At 40.0% G+C, this 21,914-nt stretch overlaps 1 protein-coding gene across 2 annotated transcripts in view; it reads left to right on the top strand.

Moving 5' to 3' along the window:
• LOC134535968 (dual specificity tyrosine-phosphorylation-regulated kinase 2) overlaps nucleotides 1–21,914 on the top strand; it is a 574,108-nt gene that overhangs the window by 163,014 nt on the left and 389,180 nt on the right. Inside the window, exon 1 of one of the 2 annotated variants that reach the window (XM_063375468.1) lies at nucleotides 13,453–13,827. The exons of the other annotated variant lie outside the window; for it this stretch is intronic. Coding sequence (XP_063231538.1) covers nucleotides 13,825–13,827 — 3 coding nt within the window. The 5' untranslated portion in view covers nucleotides 13,453–13,824. Of the gene's footprint in view, nucleotides 1–13,452; nucleotides 13,828–21,914 lie in introns of those variants that run through there. 2 annotated transcript variants of the gene reach the window in all.

Raw genomic sequence — 21,914 nt, 5'->3', positions numbered from 1 at the left:
GTCTCTGACAGACCTCTAAACGAGTAGGACGACTCGCAGCCTGTGTCGGGTCACAGAGCGAGTGGGGGACTCGCTGGTCTCTGACAGACCTCTGAGCGAGTATGACGACTCGCAGCCTGTGTCGGGTCACAGAGCGAGTGGGGGACTCGCTGGTCTCTGACAGACCTCTGAGCGAGTAGGATGACTCGCAGTCTGTGTCGGGTCACAGAGCGAGTGGGGGACTCGCTGGTGTCTGACAGACCTCTGAGCGAGTATGACGACTCGCAGCCTGTGTCGGGTCACAGAGCGAGTGGGGTACTCGCTGGTCTCTGACAGACCTCTGAGCGAGTAGGACGACTCGCAGCCTGTGTCGGGTCACAGAGCGAGTGGGGGACTCGCTGGTCTCTGACAGACCTCTGAGCGAGAAGGACGACTCGCAGCCTGTGTCGGGTCACAGAGCGAGTGGGCGACTCGCTGGCTGCCGAGGAACTACTGCACGAGCAGCAGACCTGCTGCCTTCGCCGGGTTCGTCAGTCGGGTGCCGACTCGTTGGACGAGTAATGCCAGTGCCAGAGCGAGCACCGGAGAGTCGTCGGCACCGTAGCGAGTCCCATCGCGCCGCCTGGAGAGCGAGTGATACACTCTCTGGCATCACGAAGAAACCGGGAGAGTACCAACAATAGTAGAGACTCGCGCAGATTAAATGGTTTTGAATACTCGGCCGTCAGGCATGACAATGAGTAGCTTTTGCCAAAGACAACAACTAATGAAAACTAATATGATCTTTAAATGATATTTGATACTCCAGAACAATTTGGCGTAACGAAGGCCTCGCCCTTTAAACATAGTTAGCTTGCTTTGAAACAGGCGTGGAGCGAGTTTAATGTACACTTCTCACGTGACTATAAAGACTAGTGTTTACTTTAAAAGTCAGTGATGATTCTTGTTACATGCATGATTTCCATGTGTATATTTATTGTGGTGTATAGTATGTGTAGGCTTGCTGTCAAATGCTGGGGAAGGAAGACGCAGTCTACTTCAAGTTCTAAACAGCACCATAGTATATCATTTTTGTTATTGTCCCTTATAATTTTTGATTATGAATAAACATTTTAAATGTGAAGGTGCCTTAACGTCCGTGCACCCCTGTTCTTATCCACGCTTGTTGGTAAACATCCAAAAAAACTAAAAAATATATATATAATTAATTATATTAATAGACAAATACTTTTTAATATTGGTATCATAAATGCTGGTCTGATTCTATACTGAAAAATATTGTAGAAATATTTAAAAAAATACATAAACATGAACAAAAACAGTATTAGTTGTAAAATAATTTATTAAAAACCATCTAAGATACAGGGGATTACTTAAGAAATTAAAAACTGTTCATTATTAACTAATCACAAGAAAAAAGTATGCGATACAAACTATACGAATTTGCATTTAAAATAAACAATGAAAAAAGGTAATTATGGTGGTTGGTCATGATTGAGACATTTTACAGCTCGCAAAGAACGTTTAGCTAATGCAGCTAGCGTCAGCATTTGCGTTCGATCAACGGATTTAAAAGAGCTATCGTGATTAATGCGGAGAAACAGCTTCCTAACAAAAGCAATGACAACAAATAGTAAAAAAAAACCAACATGGCGTGTGAGACCGAGTAATAAGTTAATGCCATCATAAATATGAACGTATTGTCTGTCGTCCCCTGTATTTGACTGATAATTTTGGTTTAATGTTAATTCTCGGTTTTTTTTCACGTTTTTTTTCCCGCACCGCGTGGCTTTGTGCCGTGGAAGCGAGCTTCCTCTCCCAGCCACCAGAGGCGCATCTCACACGTGACGGCGCGTTGGAGCCCGGCATCAATCACGCGCGAAATCCTCCGTGCAACGGCGCCCCCTCACACACATCAGCTGACTCATCTGGCGCCCAGGCCTGCCACCTCACCAGGGATACAACCGCCTCCTTTGTGGACCCTTCTTTTCATTGCTGCGCTTGTTGTGGCGCTGCGCGTGTCGTTCGAGGCACGCAGTCAGGAGTTGTCAGGAGAATGCGTGCTGTGACGTAGTTGACGTCATTTTTAAGTATTTTTTTTACCTCGCAATTGTCATATCGTCACGCCCCAAAACATTGCGGAAATGTTTTGGGTGGTTACTAAGTATGAATTAGAATCGCCGTCGTTAAACACAGTAATTTCAATAAAATACAGTCATTCAAAACTGTTTCCTCAATGCGATCAGTACACTTCAACCACTGTTTTGGGCGTCTAACTAACCTGGTGAAGCTGGAAAAAAAAAGCTCCATTCGGTTACCGTGAGAGAGTTCACAGTCATTAAGGGGGGGATGGAGAGACAAAAGAGATAACATGGAGGATCAGATACACTCATGGAGTTAGGAAGTATCAGGAGATGGCAGGAGGTGAAAACATAAGCTAGTAATTACATGTGCAAAGCTTTACTGATACAATTTTGTATAACCATTAATATGTATAGCATGCTGCAATCAAAATGCACGTTGAAATGCTTTAAATGGTGTACTAAATCGTCAAAAACAAGCGTTTTAGGTATTTTTTTACGGGAGTGTAAGCCTACACATCAGAAAAATATGAATTAAACTGTATTTATTCTTATTAAGGAGTGAAAAGGTGTAGTCGTTGCTTTAAAATGCAGATAAAAGAGGTAATTATAAGGAAAACTTTATATAATTATAAAACTAATTCTTGGAAACAAGCTTGTTTACGAATGAGGGGATGATCGTGAGGCAGAAAGACATCAACATGGAGGATCTGTTACGCCCACGAAGTTGGGAATCGTCAGGAGATGGCATGCTGTGGCGCAGTTGACGTCACGTTCTACGTCACCATCGCAATATTGAAACATCCAGAAACATCGCGGAAATGGTGCTTGACAACGCTTTAGAAGTGGTTATGGAGTACTAAAAATAAATTCGATAGTTTAACACAAGACACTTCCGCAGTACGCCGTTGTTTAAAACTGTTTCCGCACCCAATGCTACGGGTGTCCTGCGAACATGGCGCAGTATCCATGCAGACATACCTTTGAATATATATACTGTATAGAAGTCGCCAGCCCAGGTTAAAATTTCTAATACGGTTTTGAGGTAGTTGGTTAATTCACCGCCGCAATCGCCACCATCTCTAGGGCATAGACTTGTGGTGGTCCCTAGCGGACAAGTGCCGAACTCTTCAAACATCCCTTCCCCCTCCTGTTGAACGCCCTTGAGCTGCAGTGAATGATGGGTGGGGGGTGCGGGGAATGACAGCGGGCGACAGTGCTGCGCTCTAACGTGTAAATAACAACTAAGACAATACAGGGCGTTGCGGCAGCGCACTGCAGCGGTGAAGTTCCCAAGCTGCTCATGATACGCTTCTGAAAAACGTAGAGTAAATCCTATCCACTCGCGACTTCTATACAGTTTATATATTCAAAGGACAAACTTTAGCTCCCCCCCCCCCCGCACTATTCCACATTGGTTATGCCACACTGCATCCTCTGTAATCCGACGAGCTATCCGTCGTCGCCACCACATCGTGATCGTGACGGGAGGCGTATACTGGCGTGTCAGTCCCTCTCAACCAACACGATGCGCTCCTGCCAGCATTTTCCTTCATGCGCCCAGACGAGTCATACAGTAACAAAGAGTGCAGAGCTCGGGAGTGGGGCATTCGATGACGCAGAGGGAAGAAAGGAATACTAAGCGGTCCACTCCTCACTCTCTGGCAAGCGTCAGTAAATGAAGCGATGATACATGTATGCAATTTTCGTTTCGATGCAAGCGATAAATAATTCAAAAATTCAATTCTGTAGTACATGAATCTTACCTATGTATCATTCATGTATAAGTGAGATTAGCCATGTAAGCGCCTTAAAAGAGTATTTTTACGACTTGATTACAAAACATCGAGATTTCCCTACCATCTTACACGCATAAACATTCCTGAAGAAATTTTCTAAATTATGGTGAGCAATGAATAAAAATCATTTGTGCAGTTTAAAAGAAGTAAGCGAACAAACAGACAGACACGGATAGCGACTTTGTTTTATACTACGTATTTAGATTCTGAGTGAACAAGAAAACTTACACGGTATTATATACTTCCGAGGACACTTACGCATTACCTACCTTCTTCCGAGCCCCTTGACTGTTACAAATGCGTAAAGCGTGCTCAGGTGTAATTTAAGGGGGAGTTCATCCCCCACTCCCCTGGCCAAGTCTCGGTTAGCTTACCGACATATAAAGTAAACAGTTTACAAGCCGCAAAATTCGTTCCACTGTTCGTAAATTTTCGAGTTGTCTCGTTTCGTCGTCTTTCTTAAATTCTTGTGTTTTCGCCCGGCGACCGAGTTGGTTTGAGTCTGCCTCCCTGGCTGGCTGGTTCGCTCGAATTTTTTACGATGTTTTTATTTCACTCGGAAGCCAGCTTGTGGACTGGTTGGGATGATGATAGTACTTAAACCGTTATGAAAGCAGTCTCCCATTAAGTGTGCCATAAAGTTTCCCATAAAGTCTGCCAGCGAGTAGGTAGAAGACATAAATATACCTTCTAAATAAATAAATTTAAAAAATCACACACTGTCCAAACAACTTAGTCATAGATTATCTTTCTCATTTTATTATTACTTAACAAACAGCAAATTTTCCAATTTTTAATGTCTTACAAATGAAAGAAAGATCTTCGCAGGTATTTTAATAGTAAAGGTCTTTTCCCCGGAATGTTTAGAACCACAGCTCTGCCGAATCAGCGAATTTGCCGGATCATTGAACATCCAAAATGGTTTGGCGGGATTACCAGACACTAATATGCATCGCAATGATATTTAATACGATATTTAATTCAAGATGCAATAAGATGCTTTATGGGTGTTACTGTTTAAAATAATACCTGACACCATGGGCGAAAATCTGTGGGATTCCCCATGGGGGGGGGGGGGGTTGCACGGCATAACGTTTATCTTTCCCATTTCGCAGTTACAATTTTGCAAGCGCAAGTGGCCCCCTTGGAAAGGGGCTTTAAGGTTTCGGGGAGTGCCCTGAACCCCCCCCCCCCTCCCCCGACACATGGATAAACGCCCATGCCTGACATCACGTTGTATCCTTGACAAAGCGTCCGAATCCACCCGAAATAATCCAAGCACGAGTGGCTCGATCGTTGCCCCGAAGAACACCGAATGAAAGACGATTTCTTGATAATTTTATGAATTGTAAACGCAGATGAACGTCATTTAGCGTTTCAGCCAAAGTTCCGCGGGGGAAAAGGAATTACATCTCCTTGCGCGTGAGCCAATATCGGAACCCACCTCCGTGCCAGTTATCGAGTCCTCCCTGCCAGCTATTGGAAACCTTTCCGACCAATGACGATGCTTCAACGTGCTTCCTTCTCCTGGCGTTCTTTTTCTCTCTATAGGTCACGAGTTCCGAACATTTTATTATGGAGCGCAAAGGGATAAAATATATCTTCATTTCGTACAGGGCAGCAGCTATGGACATGAAGTACTTACAGTTCTTTAACGATGTCCATTACCCAAGAACCCAGCGATATATTTCCCCTGCTGCCAATTTGTTGATAGATAAAATTCTGTGATGCAAGTACACCTACAGATCTTGGCTGATATAGTTTTTCCTTTTTTGAAAAACATATCCGCAAGCTGCAACGAAAATTTACTGCTTTAAGGGTGTACCTATGTCCCGTTCCAGGTCATTATTTTATATTTACATTCCACACGGTTAAACTTTCCGACTTTTTGAGTGGCTGAACGTTCACAAGATTAAAAATATACATCGCATACTTTTTTGCATAATTAGCTGGCAAAGTTGCATTTTTAACGTTTTTGTGCAGTACTGAAATTTTTTTGGTGTAAAGTTAAATTTATTAGTTACTATATGGTATGGTTAAATTTATTATAGAAACAATTTTACTTATCGTTTTAAATTCCTCAGAATGTTTATTATTTTACAAGAATAAATACAACTAAATAAATTTTTCTGAAAATTTTTAAACCATAACTCGCAGTAGCCACCGGCATTGCCTTTAAAACACACACACATACACACACATACACACACATATACCTATATATAGTGTGTATATATATATATATATATATATATATATATATACACACTATTTGGTTCTCCTTTTCCATGTTGCACAAAAATGTTAAAAATTCAACTTTGCCTGCTAATTATGCAAGAAGTATGCACAATTTGTATATTTTAATTTGTTGAAGTTCGGCCACTTAAAACGTCCACACATTTTAATTGTGTTAAACGTAAATATAAAATAATGACCTGTAACGGGACATACACCCTTAAATGACTTACGAATCATCGTAAACAAGCGTTTTTTGTTTTTGTTGCAATAAAATGCATCGGGTAGGGTAGCAGTAATTAAACTATAAATGACCAGAAAACAAAAAAAAAAAAATCGACAGGGTGTGGGAAAGCCCTCCTTAAACAATACAGTTGAGTTTTCTTTTAATTTTTACCTTGCGTGATTTTTTTATTTATTTCCGTAGTTATCATACCTGCGAAACACACGGAGACCTGCTTATTTGCTCCTAGCGGTGGAAGGATCTCCGTCGAGCGCGTGTATGATGGATCGACGTCGGCGAAGCGCAGTCTGTAGCGTCGCCTCATCAGATTTCAGGGCGCATTTACTCTCTTTCCAATACACGATTTCTGCCATTAGCGCTCTCCTTGTTTCGGGCTGCTCTGTTGCCAGATATAAACACCATTGAGCATAAACGTTTCAGACACAACTTTGTATTGTAGTGTTAAAGGTTTTAATATTTATATGAGACATTGTGTTTTGTAAAGTAAAATTTGGATGAGAGTTTTGGAAAATCATTTTCCTGTTTTATTTCATCAAGATATTCATCTCATAATGTTCTTTATTTATTTCTAAGAAGTTGTAATTGAAAGAAGTCATCTTGTTTTCAGCTGTTTTATTTAATAATATTTTTATATGATTTAAAATAAACTTATTTTGATCTTTTGAACTTAGTGCATAATTGTATGAACTACCTTGTTATTAATAGTGACGGATTGCTACAAATAGTATCTTCTGTGAAATAATAATTTGCGTTTAGCATTGAAGTTTCTTTTTAATCAAAATGAATTCAACTGTGATAATACTGTCAATAGCCAATAATTTACAGTCTCAGCAAACCAACAGAAAATTAAAAATTTATATAAATTTATTGTAAATTAAAGAAAAAATATATATAATAAAAATGTTCAGTGTTGACAACCCAGGAAGTACCATTCTGGCAACGGTGGTCACCATGCAGTTTGTACTGCAATCTAAGCATGAGACAGACTATAGGCGGCACGCCCCGTTGGCCCGCCGGGTCTACCAGTCATCGGCGGACATCCAGGAGGCCGGGAGCACGCGCGCTCTAATTGGGCGTCGGGCTGCCTTGAGCATCCCCCCCCCCAAACCCTTTTTCTAGTTCACCACCCCAAGGCAGGCCGTACACTGTACACGCTGGTTTGGTAAAACGAATTTCGCAAAATCAGTATCATGTTTATCGCACATCAATTAAACTAATATATATGTATATGTATAAATATATGTATAAATATATATATATATGTACGCGCCTTAGAAGTAATACTTACTTGGCGTAAAAAAAACTTTAATTTTGCATGTAAATAATTAATAGAAATATAATAATATAAAATGGCTGGAGTGACATTATAAATATGATTGGTAAAGAATAGATTAAATCAAATTTAAAATATTAAATAAATACCCAGTATTTAATTTTTAATATAAACACGGGTATAAATTTGATTATTTTATTTAATCAAATAATCGAGATAAATTTAAAAAAAAAATATAATGAAAATTAATAAATATGCTTAATTTATATTATAATTTATAAATCTTAATTATTTATTAAATTATAATGTTATAATATATAATTTACAATGTAAATAAATTATACATACTGACACATTAGCTCACTTATATAAATACACTTGAAATATTTTATAAACACAATTTCTCTCACTAATCTTCACAATAAATAAATGATTTCATTTTTATGGACCAGTATTCAATATCAATCACTAAAGTACAAGATTTAAATGCACATATATAATTTTTATTTGTATGTAGCTTTTTTTTTTTCATCATGTGAAAATTTATTTGCATGGTGCGCGCGCAACGTATAAATTCATTCTAATCACTTTTTCATAACGTCCTTGAAGAATTATAACTTCAAAAATAATAAATTATTGCTTCAACGGTGTCATCCAACAAATATGAGAAAGTGCTAATGCTGTGGTGGTGGCTGCGAAAAAAAAAAAAAAAAAAAACCAAGTATATGTGTAGGCCTACCTGCCGATGAGGAGAAATTCCAAGTTTTTACAGAATCTCCCAAACCTAAAATCACGATCTTCTATCGACTTCGTCATCAAATAGGTAAAGAATTAAAAAAAAAAACGCTAATCATATAATTATTTTGATGAAAATAATGGCAATGATTCCAACTGGAGCGTGAAATACAAAAACAAAACTGACGAAAAGCCTTGGTAACATTACGAAAAGTTGGTGATTTCATTGTGTGTATGTATGTATATTAATATATATTTTTTTACATTGAATGGTTTAAAAATTGAAGTTTCACGAAACTGGTCTGATTTAAAAAAATCAATGTGCGGCCCACCTGAGCCACCCCACCACCGGCATTCCGATCTGTTTGTTTACTCTAGGTCTATGCTCAATCACACACGAGGTCATTAGCGCGCACGGCCAGATACCCTACAGTCAGAGAACATGCGGGGGAAAAAATCGACCATGGCGTGTTAAAAGAAGCCATCCCAGCATTTCCCCTGTTTTATCATGTAACGACTAAAAGCTCGCTACTATGGTTGTATGTTTTTTTTTGCTAAAAGCATTTTTTTAAATGCCAAACGTGTGTTTCAAATTTTTTTTTTATTTGTTGCACAGTAGGGGCATAGATTTTTCGCGAATATATTGCGAGAGTAGATGGAAATTAAAGTAGTGTAGCATCGTCTGTGTTCCGTGATTGGGTGTTTTTTTTTTCAACGACAAGTCTACTGTTAGGTACAACACCAATAACAAGAATTTAGTGCGCAAGCAAACGCGTCCTGAGTGGGTGAGTTAAACAAGGCAATGGAGTTTTTTTTTGCAGGTGGCCGCCAATCACAAGGAAGAAACCGCTGGTACGGGTATAGCGTGTTGCAGTCTAATCGTGTTAGGATTTTTTTTCTCGCTAAAAATGCCTGCCCCTAATAATTAGGTAACTATAAAAAATTTGAAACGTCAAACCCAAGTGTAATTTTTTTTAAAATACCTCAACGTCATGCACAGATTTCAAAAGTTATCGCGTAAAAGCGGAAGGCGCACTCGGTGAAAGCGCGCTGGTGGATCTTGTTGTCAGTCATCCTGCCCAGTACAAGGTCACATGGTACAGTCTGTGTCACGTAATATTATCTTGTAACTTAATGTGGTGGTCAATACCTATTTCTATTCATGATTTCGTATTAGAAAAAAAACTTTCAAAAATTTTATTGTCACGTAGAATAATGTGAATTATACCGGAAATTTGATCTTTTCTGGCCCTAGAATAATTTAAAAGGAAAGAACATCAAAATATCCGTTGATGAATATCAAAATATCCTTTGATAAATTTCCGTAACCATTGTGGAAATTAAATTCCAAGTTGAATTATAAATGTTCGAAAGATTAATTCTTATAAATTTCCGGAGAGGGCCTGCATAAAAGTAAATAGCCCAGGGCCCTGCAAAGTCTAGGGCCGCCACTGCTGCCAAAAGTGCTTGTACACAACTCCATGTAGTGGCTGGTGTTCGCAAACAAACCTCTCTTTTTTTTTTTTTTTTTTTTTTTTTAAAGTGACAGCTGGGAAATGAGTACCACTAGTTCTACTTATGAGAACTGTCAAGTTTAATACCAGATACATACACAACACAGACTTTGGTAAAAAATAAAATTACGTTTCGTTTACACGCTGCGGTCAGGGCTATGTTCACGGCCAACATCTATAGACCGTCTCACGCGAATTACGGCGCGCGCTGTTGCCAGATCGCTAACACGTTAGGAAGAAGTTTTTAAGGGAATATACTCCTTTGGAATTCTGCGTGCACGAGAAACATTTTAATAATACATTGCAATATTTTGTAATGTTTTAGCCATATACGTACTATTACGCTCATGGATCTATAATAAATCACATTTTTAACTTAAAATCAAAAAAACTCACACACATTCATTAAAACGAATTCTTATGAAAATTGTAATGCTCACTTTATAAATAAATAAACAATATCCAATACCTAAAATTTCAAATACTTATTATACTTGGCAACAGCGCACGCAGAAACAAGGACAGTGCTTACGCCATTCGGCATGTGTTAGAAAGAGAGAGAAAGCACCCATTTACTTACACGCTGCACTCTAAGAGTGGGACGCTCTAAAGTTAATAAAATAAAATTGTTTCAGTCCCGCTTCAAAAACAGGACACAGCCATCCCAAATCACATATTAGCCTTTCCAAGAGAACTTAAAGTTCAGAGCGGTTCTATTTTAATATAATGGACGAGGAATTGCAGGGGACATGCATAACTGCAGGATATGCATTTTCCTGGTATGCAGATAGAGAAAAAAAACTATGTTGACAATTCGCCGCCAGAGCGGGCGGTCGATTATCGAACGCGCGACCTAGCTCCCGTGTTCCAAGCAAACACTCTCGAGTGAATCTGGACAGAACAGCAGCGTGAGGCTCGGGTTTCAGCACAAGGAAAAGCAAGGTTGTTTATCATCTGCTAATTTTCTGTCATCAGTTGGCCACCAAGTTACTTTCGCCATTAAAATAAACAATATCGTTGTCGATGCATTTTAAGTACGTGACATTCCTACATAGTGAATAAAGTTGAAAGAAAATATATATTTTGTACGTCATCACTAAGTTTACATGACGTGAACTGTTAAAAATCCGTTTAGTACTCCTAAATCACTGTACCTAAATCTCGAGGTCCTGAAACAATCAACATAAGCGTTTACACTGGTTATAGTTACGAGCTGTACACATTTACAAAAAAGAACAATAAGCACAGCAGCTTGGTTACAAAGAAATTAAACTTAAACCCATCCATTACTTTGTTGATTTTGGTTGTTTTCAGCTTGCGAAAAATCAATGCTGCTGTACAGGGGCGCAAATACGGGGGAGAGGGGATGCAATATCCTGTCCAAATGTTTTGTGCATGGGTAGGGACACCTGTGTTTCGCGAATACATTTCGTGTCAAGGTATTTCACAAAATACTGTAACTTTTCTCCTGTGGTTATTGGCTGAAATTGGTGAGAGGTGTCGTCCCGCTCTTGACGGGGCCAATGAGAATGTGGTCACCGTACTGCTGCACCCTCGCAATTTGCCATGGCTCTTAGAAAAAGCTACAGTATTTTGTGAAATACCTTGACACGAAGTGTATTCACGAAATACAGGTGTCCCTATGCATGGGGTTAACTGCCACAAGTCATCTGTGGATAGTTTGCTTAAATGATGTAAACTTCCCTTATTTTTTGATAAAATAGTTTCCACGTACAGTTGATTACTGTGACTTTAATTTGAAATATTCGCTAACATAGAAAAAGTTTTCATTTAAGGAAAAATATTTTTTTTTCCCCAATAAAATAAATACACCAAAACAATTGGTAACACCAGGGGCGTAGCCAGGATTTTATTTTGGGGGGGGGGGATAAAACATTTGGCTATTCATCCACCCCCTTTACGAAGCGGGGGGTCCGGGGGTCCTCCCCCGGAAAAATTTGGATTTTTACGTGCAAAATGGTGCTATTTTAGCAGTTTTCATAATATAACATTGAATATTGTTCTGCTGTAAACATTATTGAATTTGAATATTAAAATAACACAAATTACAAACTCAACTCAGGTAAAAAAAAACCTTCCTCACATTTCGGGGGGGGGGGGGGGATGGATCCCTATGTTCCCCCCCCCTTCCCTACGCCCCCCCACCCAAAGGGAGGGCATTTTAGTTCCAGTAGACCCAGCCTTTACGCACCCCCCCCCCCCACCCCCCGATTTCTCGCAAGTATCGGTCCCTCCAGGATTTACGCCCACGCTGCTGTGGTTGATGATAGAGGGTATAAATGCATTATTAATATGTGTTTATATGTATATATAATATATATTCACCTTCGGAGTGTGCATCGTGATGTTAGCTTAAATCAATCGTGCAAGAAACATAAGCGAGTCTTTCAGTACTAGACTACTCGCCAGTGATGTGTAACATCTAACCTTGGTATTCATGTGTTCTCATGTTGTACATACATCGAACCTTGGACACGAAATTCACCATAGCATTCTTCAAAATAATACCGAGCGTCGTAAATATACGCAAACTCTGTTTTCAAATACGTTTCTTGGCGCGAATCACACTTAGTTTCCGCACCCCACCGTTAGAATTCGCTACCGGAGCAGCTACGTCGACTATGGAATAATTTTATTAGCAGAACGAAATTTTAAATTTTTTTATGAATAGGCTCCGATAAAAATGAAAAAGACTTGAACAAATCTAAACCCTGGCTTTGAATCTGATTTTCAATAAGGAATTTTATTAAAATATTGGCCATCTCGTTAAAATTCACTTAAAGGTAAATACTATTAAGTATCCCTTTGCCTTTGTGTATTTTAGTTCGTGCCATCCGCCTCAGATGTGATTTTTATACGTTTTCGTTCCTTTACTTCCGTCAAATTCTCGAAATTATTCCTCCCTCCAAATGCCGTATACCGAGAGCTAAGATATTACAATTAAAAATAAAAATCGACGCAATTTATTCAACACAAGCATTTTCTTTCACATCATAAAAGTTCTCAAATGACAACTTCGTTCATAAATCCGAGGTCCGAAAACATAACACGTTTTTAGTAATAACACAATATTAAACAACAATAAAACTTATAACGTATGTATTAATAACGCGCTTGTGCATATGCCTATCGCAATGTATGATTGTAACTAGGTTAACTAGTTGCGTATAACACGTGCTGTCGTGCATGTGAAATGAATTGATAGTTTTCAGGGCCTTTACGCGTCGTTGGGTCACTGGATGCTGCGACTGTACAAGCGAGATCAAACACGGGCGAGTCAAAAAAGAACAAAGGCAGTCAGACTCCTCCCAGGACCGCATACAACTCACAACCACAAGCCAAACAAGCCGCCTCGTCCTCCCTGCGGGCGTGACTTCGGGCATCCTCGGCGGCGCTCGGCTCACCGACCCGAACCGGGAATGCACGCTTGCAGCCCGGCTACACTTCCCCTCCCGGACCGGTCGGCTCCGGCGCATGCGCGGAGGATGTTGGTCTGGCTTCGGAAGGTGGGGAAGTGAGGGGAAGGAAAACGTTCCGTGCTGGAAGGAGGGGAGCCCCCCCCTGGTCTTTGTTGTGTCTGTGCTGGCTGCTCGGCCGGCCTGTTGTGTGGGTGGCACCCGGTCGAAGGACTGGGATAGAAGCGTCTTGGGGCCTCGCACGTGCGAGAGATGTCCTGTCGTTTAGCGTAGCAGCGACGTGATTCCATCGCGTAGTGCGCCGGTCTGCCGCGACGCTGTGCCTGAACGCGTGTCTCGCGCACGTGCGAGTGTGTGTAAATAAAACAAAAGACAAGCGAAAGTGATCAATCTCGTGTTCGTACCGCTGCTGTTTTTTTCTTATTGTTCGACGGTTGAATTTTACCTGCCCTCAGTAAGATCTTGTTTCCTGGAGCGCTTTAAAACCTGACAGTGGAAATCTGGACCAGACCATCATTTTGGCTTGTATGGTAAGACTTACTTTCATTTAGTACGTTCATGTTATCATTGCGTAGAGTCTAGATTCGGCTTTGTGCAGTGGGGAAGGTGTGCGTGCATCTGCTTTATGGTGTGTTGGAATGAATGTCCGTCTTGCCTACGCGGGGCTGTGTATTGGTGGCTATAATCTGTAATGGCGCTTGCTATGGTGTTCGGAGCCTCGTACATTACCCAATTAATAACCCCTTCCCCATGCCTCCAAGCACATAGTTTCACCACGAACCACGAGGATGTAAAATTACAGCCTCAACGCTTTCTTTCTTGAGTGTAAGTGGTCTGAGATGGGACACTACAGAATGGCCGTTGGCCCACTGTTACGTTATGGGAACAGGTTTATAATTAATACGTCATCCATATTTTAATGGAGAACGTGGCTTGCATCAAAATTGCGTAAACTGGCCAATGTAGTCCATCATTTTCATTTCATGCAAATTTTCTAGTACTAGAGTGTGTTCACCATTGATGATTTCCTCCTAACTAGCCAGGTGTGTGGTATTTTGCACTGCATGTTTTGTTATCTGCAGTGATAGATGTGTTTTAGTTAAAGTTTTTTTTAAGATTTGGCTGATTTCTACGTAAGTTTTATTATGTTAGAAATACGAGCTAGTTTAGTGCTCAATGGTTTTTATTGTTTTACAATAATATTTTTCATTCATTTTTTCATTCAGTCAGTTTGTGTATTTACGTGTAGCAAAGGCTAGTAAGACTTGCTGGATTTTCGTAGTCAGGCAGGTTGTGACACCTTGCTTCATTCATTGTTTGCTTGGTCATTACTGCCTCCCCTTTTAAACCCCTACGGCGATTGTATACAAAGCTTTAAAAAATATATAGTGCGAAAATTATAGATATAATTGAAACACTTTGCTGCAATCGCCCAAAACTGGAAGTTTTTGCTATTGCCTAAATAATTCACTCGGCTGATCTTTTTATGTAAGTCATTCTTCGCATTACTTATTTTCCACAAATATTTTGTGTTCGTTTGATATTTCGTAAATGCAGCAAATTTTATTTCGTTGGGTTTCTTTCAGTTCTTGAGTAAAAATAAAATCAGAGGTAAACGTAGAAACAAAACAGATAAGACAATTAAAAAAACGAACTGTAAAATTATTTTCGTGAACAAGTGTTCGAATATAAAAGTGAGTTTGATTTCAAGTGCCAGGTGTAAATATCATATGTCATTGTTTACATCAGCTGATTTTGACCGTTAATGAGGCAAACCGTAAGTGAATGATGGGACATTGAGCCGAAGACAAAAATCTAATAGATCCAGCTATGGCTATGTTGATAATACTGCTAAATGCGATAATTTTCCAAAATTAAAATTAATGCCATAAAATTAAGCCGCGGCTCTTTGACAAATTATTGTGTTGGATATGGTCCTAAAGGAAGTAATATCAAGCGTTGAAAGAATATCTTTGAAATATTACCTGGAAGATTATAGTACAAACTTGCACTTCCGTGTTATATAAACATCAAATAGGTCATTTCGGAAAGTTTTTATAAATACTTTGTTACGTATGGATGTTAAGGGTAATAAATGAGACAGTCACTTGACCAGAAATAAACTATATGACTAAAATTTTGTTGTAAAAATTATGTAACTTAAATGTTTTATTTTTGCGTCAGTTCATCATCACTAATATGTATTATATATTTATGTGTATGTATGTATGTATGTATGTATATATATATATATATATATATATATATATATATGCGCATGCCTACATTAAATAACACTGAAATGTTGAAAATAACCCTTATAGCCAATATTTTTATGTATATTTATTTCGAGGCAGTAAATAACAGATAGAAACCATTTAAGAAAAAAAGAGGGGACTTTTCTACTACTGGCCGCGTCATGCAGTCGTAAGGCCGAACGTGCACATAGTGCATCAGGGAAAGTCGACTTTGTCGCTCCACCCTATGTACGCACGTGTATCCTTAACGAGGCGTGTCCCTTCGAAGCTGTCATTAATCTGGTTACACGCCTGTTTTTTTTTTCTTCTGAATTTTGCGGTCACGTTCTGTGGAACTAGTAGGTGTCGCTCGCTAAAGATCTACTTAAATTATAACTGGAGGTGCATTGAAGATGTCAGTGCTTAGAGCGGGGTGTCCAGCGCATGGACAGCTGCAGATATACCTCTCGGGTGGGGCTCTCTCACCTTTGAATATATATACTGTATAGAAGTCGCGAGTGGATAGGATTTACTCTACGTTTTTCAGAAGCGTATGATGAGCAGCTTGGGAACTTCACCGCTGCAGTGCGCTGCCATAACGCTCTGTATCGTCTTAGTTGTTATTTACACGTTAGAGCGCAGCACTGTCGCCCGCTGTCACTCCCCCGCACCCCCCATCTATCATTCACTGCAGCTCAAGGTCGTTCAACGGGAGGGGGAAGTGGTGTTTGAAGAGTTCGACACTTGTCCGCTAGGGACCACCACAAGTCGATGCCCTAGAGATGGTGGCAATTGCGGCGGTGAATTAACCAACTACCTCAAAACCGTATTAGAAATTTTAACCTGGGCTGGCGACTTCTATACAGTATATACCTATATTCAAAGCTCTCACTAAGGACGCAGTTACAAATCGTGACGTTTAAAGTCAGAGATTGGCCTTGGAGTATTCACAGAATGTATGGTGCCAAATAATGAACTTAGGTACTTTCATACAAATTAAAAAAAAAAGAAGTTTAACCCATAAATTAAAAGTATTTAAGCTAACATTAATAAACCCTACAAAATAAAATTTAAAAAAAAAATTCGACTCGGGAGGGCAATCGCCCCCTGCTCCCCCCCTTTTTCTACCTTCTGGAGCAGCGAGCGCTTGGTAGCATAAGTGAACCAGAAATCTTCAGGGAATGATAAATTTCCCTAAGAAATTGGAAAAAGTTCTAGGAAATATAAGCAGGGTCATCGTTATGTTGCAGTCCTACCTGTTTTTCCAAGTACATTTGAGTAGAATCGTGTTTTATGGCGTGGGAGCCAGAATTCCACCGGTGATGGTGTCTTGAAGTGCAATGTCAAAAACATGACACTATTTTCTTTTGTCATTGTATAAACAGATTTGTCAAGTTATTGATAAAGTTGTGTACCTATTTGAAGTTCATCCTAAAGGTTGTCAGCCATTTTTGTTGATCTACGAGTACATAATTGCAAGGCTCCGGGAGAATCGTGCCTTGCATACATCCTTGTAGGGACGACTAGAAGGAGGGGGGGGGGGGGAGTTTGCGCCCCGGCCACTGCATTGGGGAAGGGAGGAGGGCAAACTGTCATCGTAATTTTTACTAATAGATATTTACTTGAATATCGTATTGTGAGAACACAAAAAAAACGTTGGAGGGCAGATGAAATGAAGTATTTGTATTCAAAAATACATACAATTTTTATCGTTAAATCCAATTTAAAAACTGATATATTCCGGATACTATCCAACATGTGATGTCTAAAAATTAAAGGACTGCAATTAAATACCTATATTTATTTACCATCTAAGTTTCATAAAAAATATTTGGTTTAGTTGGTATAGAAAAACAGGGGGCTGGGTGCAAATACGAGTTCTTGCCCCAGGTGAAAACTATTCTAGTTACGTCCGTGCATCTTTGTGATCTTTGAGGGGTTTTATCCACTATATTTTAGTAAAACGTAACGATAGTCTATTGCTTAGCCAGCCAACTGCTGTCTACGCACGTTTATGTTTATCTATTACTGCCAGATGATTAACTTGAACGTTGAAAAATGGAATACTGCCTGAAAATAGATCGTGACAAATTTGTAATCGCAAACAAATGACTGCCGATAAGTGTTCCTTTGTATGTACAACAAGTTGGGATAGCGTCGAAAAATTCTGATATCCTTTCACTATGAGCAGGCATTTTTCGCGAAAAAAATCTGAACGCCTATTAAACTGCAACAAGGTATACCCGCACGAGCGGTTTCTTCCTTGTGATTGGCGGCCGTCTGCGAGAGAAGTCGTTGCGTTATTTGACTATGTCATTCAGGATGCGTTTGCTTCCGCTCTGAATTACTGTGATTGGTGTTGTAACAATCGAAAGAAACTCATCTAATCACGAGAGACAGACGATGCTACAGAGTTTTTTAACTCACAGCTAGTGTCGAAACCATTTTCGCGAATTATACATGCCCCTACCTTTCACGGCTAGTTTCTCACCGAATGCAGTCTTGAAATTAGTGTCGTTTGGTTAAGACTGCTTCAGTTTTACGTACAGTGTTTAAGCTTTTCGGGTTGGAATGCAAACGTGCGCTGATGTCCGCGTGCTCAGGAACAATTCCAACGTTGAAATTCCGCATCACAGGGAAATTGCCGCTGTGGCTATTTGCGCATTCAACTGAGTACTTATCTGATGGCTTGATAACTGAGCTGGCGTGAATAATTCGTTTCCGTAGATCCCCCCCCCCTCACCTTAAGGTTCCTTCGCGGATTGTTGCGTGTCAACTATTGTGCAAGACATAGTATGCCCCGTCTGCAACATTATGTTGCTACTTTCGAAACTGTCGTAATGGTGCCACGCCATGTGAAGTGAACCGTATGTTGTGGTTGGTGGTTTTTATGTCGTCTTGGAAACTACGCCGAAACGTCGTGACCAGATTGTTTTATTCTTTTGGCTGATAATAATTAGACCCTGAACAAAATAAGGTAGTTATTATTAAATTGAAGTTCGTGCATAAAGTCATACTTATTATTTAATGTGTATTTATTTTTCTGTTACGATTATTACATTCAGGGCGTATTAGCGCGAAATTGAGGAATATTTCTAAATTTGGAGGAATTGCAACAGTATTAAATATAAATGTTTGTTTTTTAAATGTAATACATTTTAAAATTGCTGTTTACTTTTTTAAAATACATAATTATATGAAATGTACAACCCTTTTCAGCTACTTAACCCCGCGGGGAATTAGCTAATAGGAGAAATATAGAAGAGAAAGAGATGGTCTTGCAAGGATGAACCGGTTTAACCAGCTACTAGCACAAGCATTTCATGAGTTGTTTGTAAAAGAAAACACAAGTAGCAAACATTTTGCATGATACTGTGAATTGCCTGAAAGTCCACATTGTATGATCAAAAGTAATTTTACCGTCCTAGTAAATAAAATAAAGTTATAAATAAATTAAAATAGTAATATATTAATTTTTTACTTTGTTTCAACCAGAATATCTCAATGTTTTTAAAACTTATATTACTCTTTTCAATACCACACTAGAAATGAGGTTTAGTTTAAAGGAATAATTTGGCATCTAGTGGGGAATATTTTAAAAATGTTATTACACTTTACAGCTCGAGTTTTTGAAGATTTTTTGATCAGGCATTTATAGGACGCTATTTAAATACATTGATTCCACTATTGACATAATCGAGCTGTTTCCGAACAGAGTACTGATCTCTTTTACCGTTGAGGCATTATCCAAACGATTATTTTAATTTCAAATATGCGTTCAATGAGGAACTAGTCGCGAAAGGAAATCTGTATCTTGTGTATCAGTAAAGAACTACTCTTTCTGCAGTATATTTGTTTAGGGCCTACGTTCACAAATTTTTCATTCTACGAGGACTGTTTTTTTTCCTTCAAGATCTGATCTATAAAAAATACAAATTTACATGACATAATTTTACTACCAAAAGTTTAGCAGGGTTCTTACTTATTTTTCTACATAATCGCCAAAGCGATCGAGGCGTTTATCATATCGTAACACAAGCTTCTCGATGCCTTCTTCGAAGAAGTTAGCCGCCAGTGAGGGGAGATACAGGGCCAGCGCATGGCTCTCCTTTCTCACGACGCCGCTGTAAGGCGGATCCACTAATAGTGCTGCGCATTCTGCCCCAGGGACGTCGGAACGTTTTTATGAGTGGGCCGGGGGGGGGGGGGCGAAAAGATGTATCACACTTACCTCAGTCCTAGAGCGGGGGGTCCGGGGGCCCTCCCCCGGAAAAATTTGGAATTTTAGATGCAAAATTGTGCTATTTAATGAGTTTCCGAACCAAAATATTAAATATACCATTCCAAGAATTTGATGACGTAGTATGTATTAAATACTACTCTGACAGTAGATGTAGTACAATTTAAATAAAATACCATCTAGGAATTTGCAATCATTTTACAGTATATTGACAATCATAAATTTGATTTTCTAATCAATGTGATCACCAATGCACCGTTTGTAACTACTGGTTGAGAAAAATACCACTATGACCAAACATTTATTCTGGGAAAAGGAGGGGGGCGAAATGCTACTCTCGCCCCCCCATGCATAACAGCACGGGGGCGACTCGCCCCTGCTGCCCACCCCCCCCCCCCCCTGTTCCGACGGCCCTGTTCTGCCCCACTATTCACAAATCTTGCGAAAAGTCTTGACGCGGGAGCCAGTGCGGCGTGTGATTAGGCCATTCGCCTCACAGCGGCGTTGTGAGGGAGAGGGAGCTCCAGGCGCTGGCCCTATATCTCTATTCACTGGCGGCTAAATTCTTCGAAGTAGGCATCGAGAAGCTTGTGTTACGATATGACAAATGTCTCGATTATGTAGAAAAATAAGTAAGACCCTGCTGAACGTTTGGTAGTAAAATTATAATGTTATGTAAATTTGTCTCTTTTTATAGCACATCGGAGGTTGGAAAAAAAAAACCGCCCTCGTACTTTCAGCCAGTTGTCTTGTTTTAAACGTTGAAGATGAGCACTTGAACGTAATCACGAAACTTAAATGGGTGTAGACAGCAGCTGGCTGGCTAAGAATCAGACTATCTTGACATTTTTACCAACAGCAGCTTCACGAACCCCTGAAAGACCACAGGGATGCATTCAAGTACGCGTGCGGGCTGCACGAAGGGCTACATCGGCGACTCTGTAAGGAGATCCGTCACGTTTCGGAAGGTTATCAAAAATCGCTTAAGGAGTCTTCCTATTTGGGCACACATACAGTTTCTTCTAAAACAAGGAAAAAAACCACGCGATTAGTAAAATGATCAAGTTATCCTAGTGATGTCAGTTTACACAAAAAAAAAACATATTAAAAATTACGCTGTGGTCGGAAAAATAAATCTGTTTCAGGTTTCGTTTTTAAACTGTAGTTTCAGAGATTTAAAATGTCTTAAAGTGCGTGGTTTTCAGATCAATTAGGCATGAAACTCCCGATACACACATTCTTGAAAGCACTCAACGGACTAGCACTACACCTTTTATCTTGGGTTATACGCGATAAAATGTCATCGCTACCACCCGTATCCCATTGTGAAAATGTATGACGTTAAGACTGCGCGCCAGTTCAGAGCCTTGGGAATACCGCGCTAGAACCACCAACGAGCGTCGCACTTATCATCCCGCCTCACCAACACAAATACACCCTTTGCTAGACGGTGCTCCTTAAGATGTTCTTTTCAAGGTACTTATATGTTGAAGTGTTCTTTTCTGTTGTGTTATGGAAGAGAGGGTTAAGTCAAAAACATCAAATTTTAAGAGAGGTGGAAAAAAGTCAAGGATTATTTGAAGGATATGCCTTTTGACACTTTATATGGTTTGTAGTTTTGTTTTTCCTGTATAAAATATCAATAATTAATAATATAACGACTAATATTTGAACGTGAAAATAATATTAGACTTTCTTCCACTTCTCTTAAAATTTGATGTTTTTGACTTAACCCTCTCTTCCATAACACCACAGCTTTAAGGAGGTGTCTCGAGAGGTGTCACCGTCCTCCGGCAAGGCGTTGCCCAGACGTGGTCTCGTTCTGGAAGGGTTGCGAGGCGGGACCTCGGCGGTGAAAGTGTCGCCGATAGCCATCTCCCGGGGTGCGACCAGCGACCCCCCCTCGGAGTTGTGCAACCTCACCCCGCCCGCCCTCGGTAGCGAGTGCTCGCTCTGCAGCTGAGCGTGCTCGTGCCGTGTCTCGGGTCGCGGGTTCCACGTGTTCGCAGAGCCGCCGCACAGCAGGGCACAGGGAACAACGGCCGCCTTTCTTCGACAAAAACCTCTGTCCTCGGGTAACGCAGTTTATTGCAACTGTTACCATATCCCTGCCGATAAATGAGCGAACAAAAAAAAAATA

The sequence above is a fragment of the Bacillus rossius genome, chromosome 1 (assembly GCF_032445375.1).
Source record: "Bacillus rossius redtenbacheri isolate Brsri chromosome 1, Brsri_v3, whole genome shotgun sequence".
In the NCBI taxonomy this organism is placed as follows: domain Eukaryota; kingdom Metazoa; phylum Arthropoda; class Insecta; order Phasmatodea; family Bacillidae; genus Bacillus; species Bacillus rossius.
The sequence above is the reverse complement of the archived record's forward strand: the minus strand, read 5'-3'. Positions and strand labels throughout refer to the sequence as shown.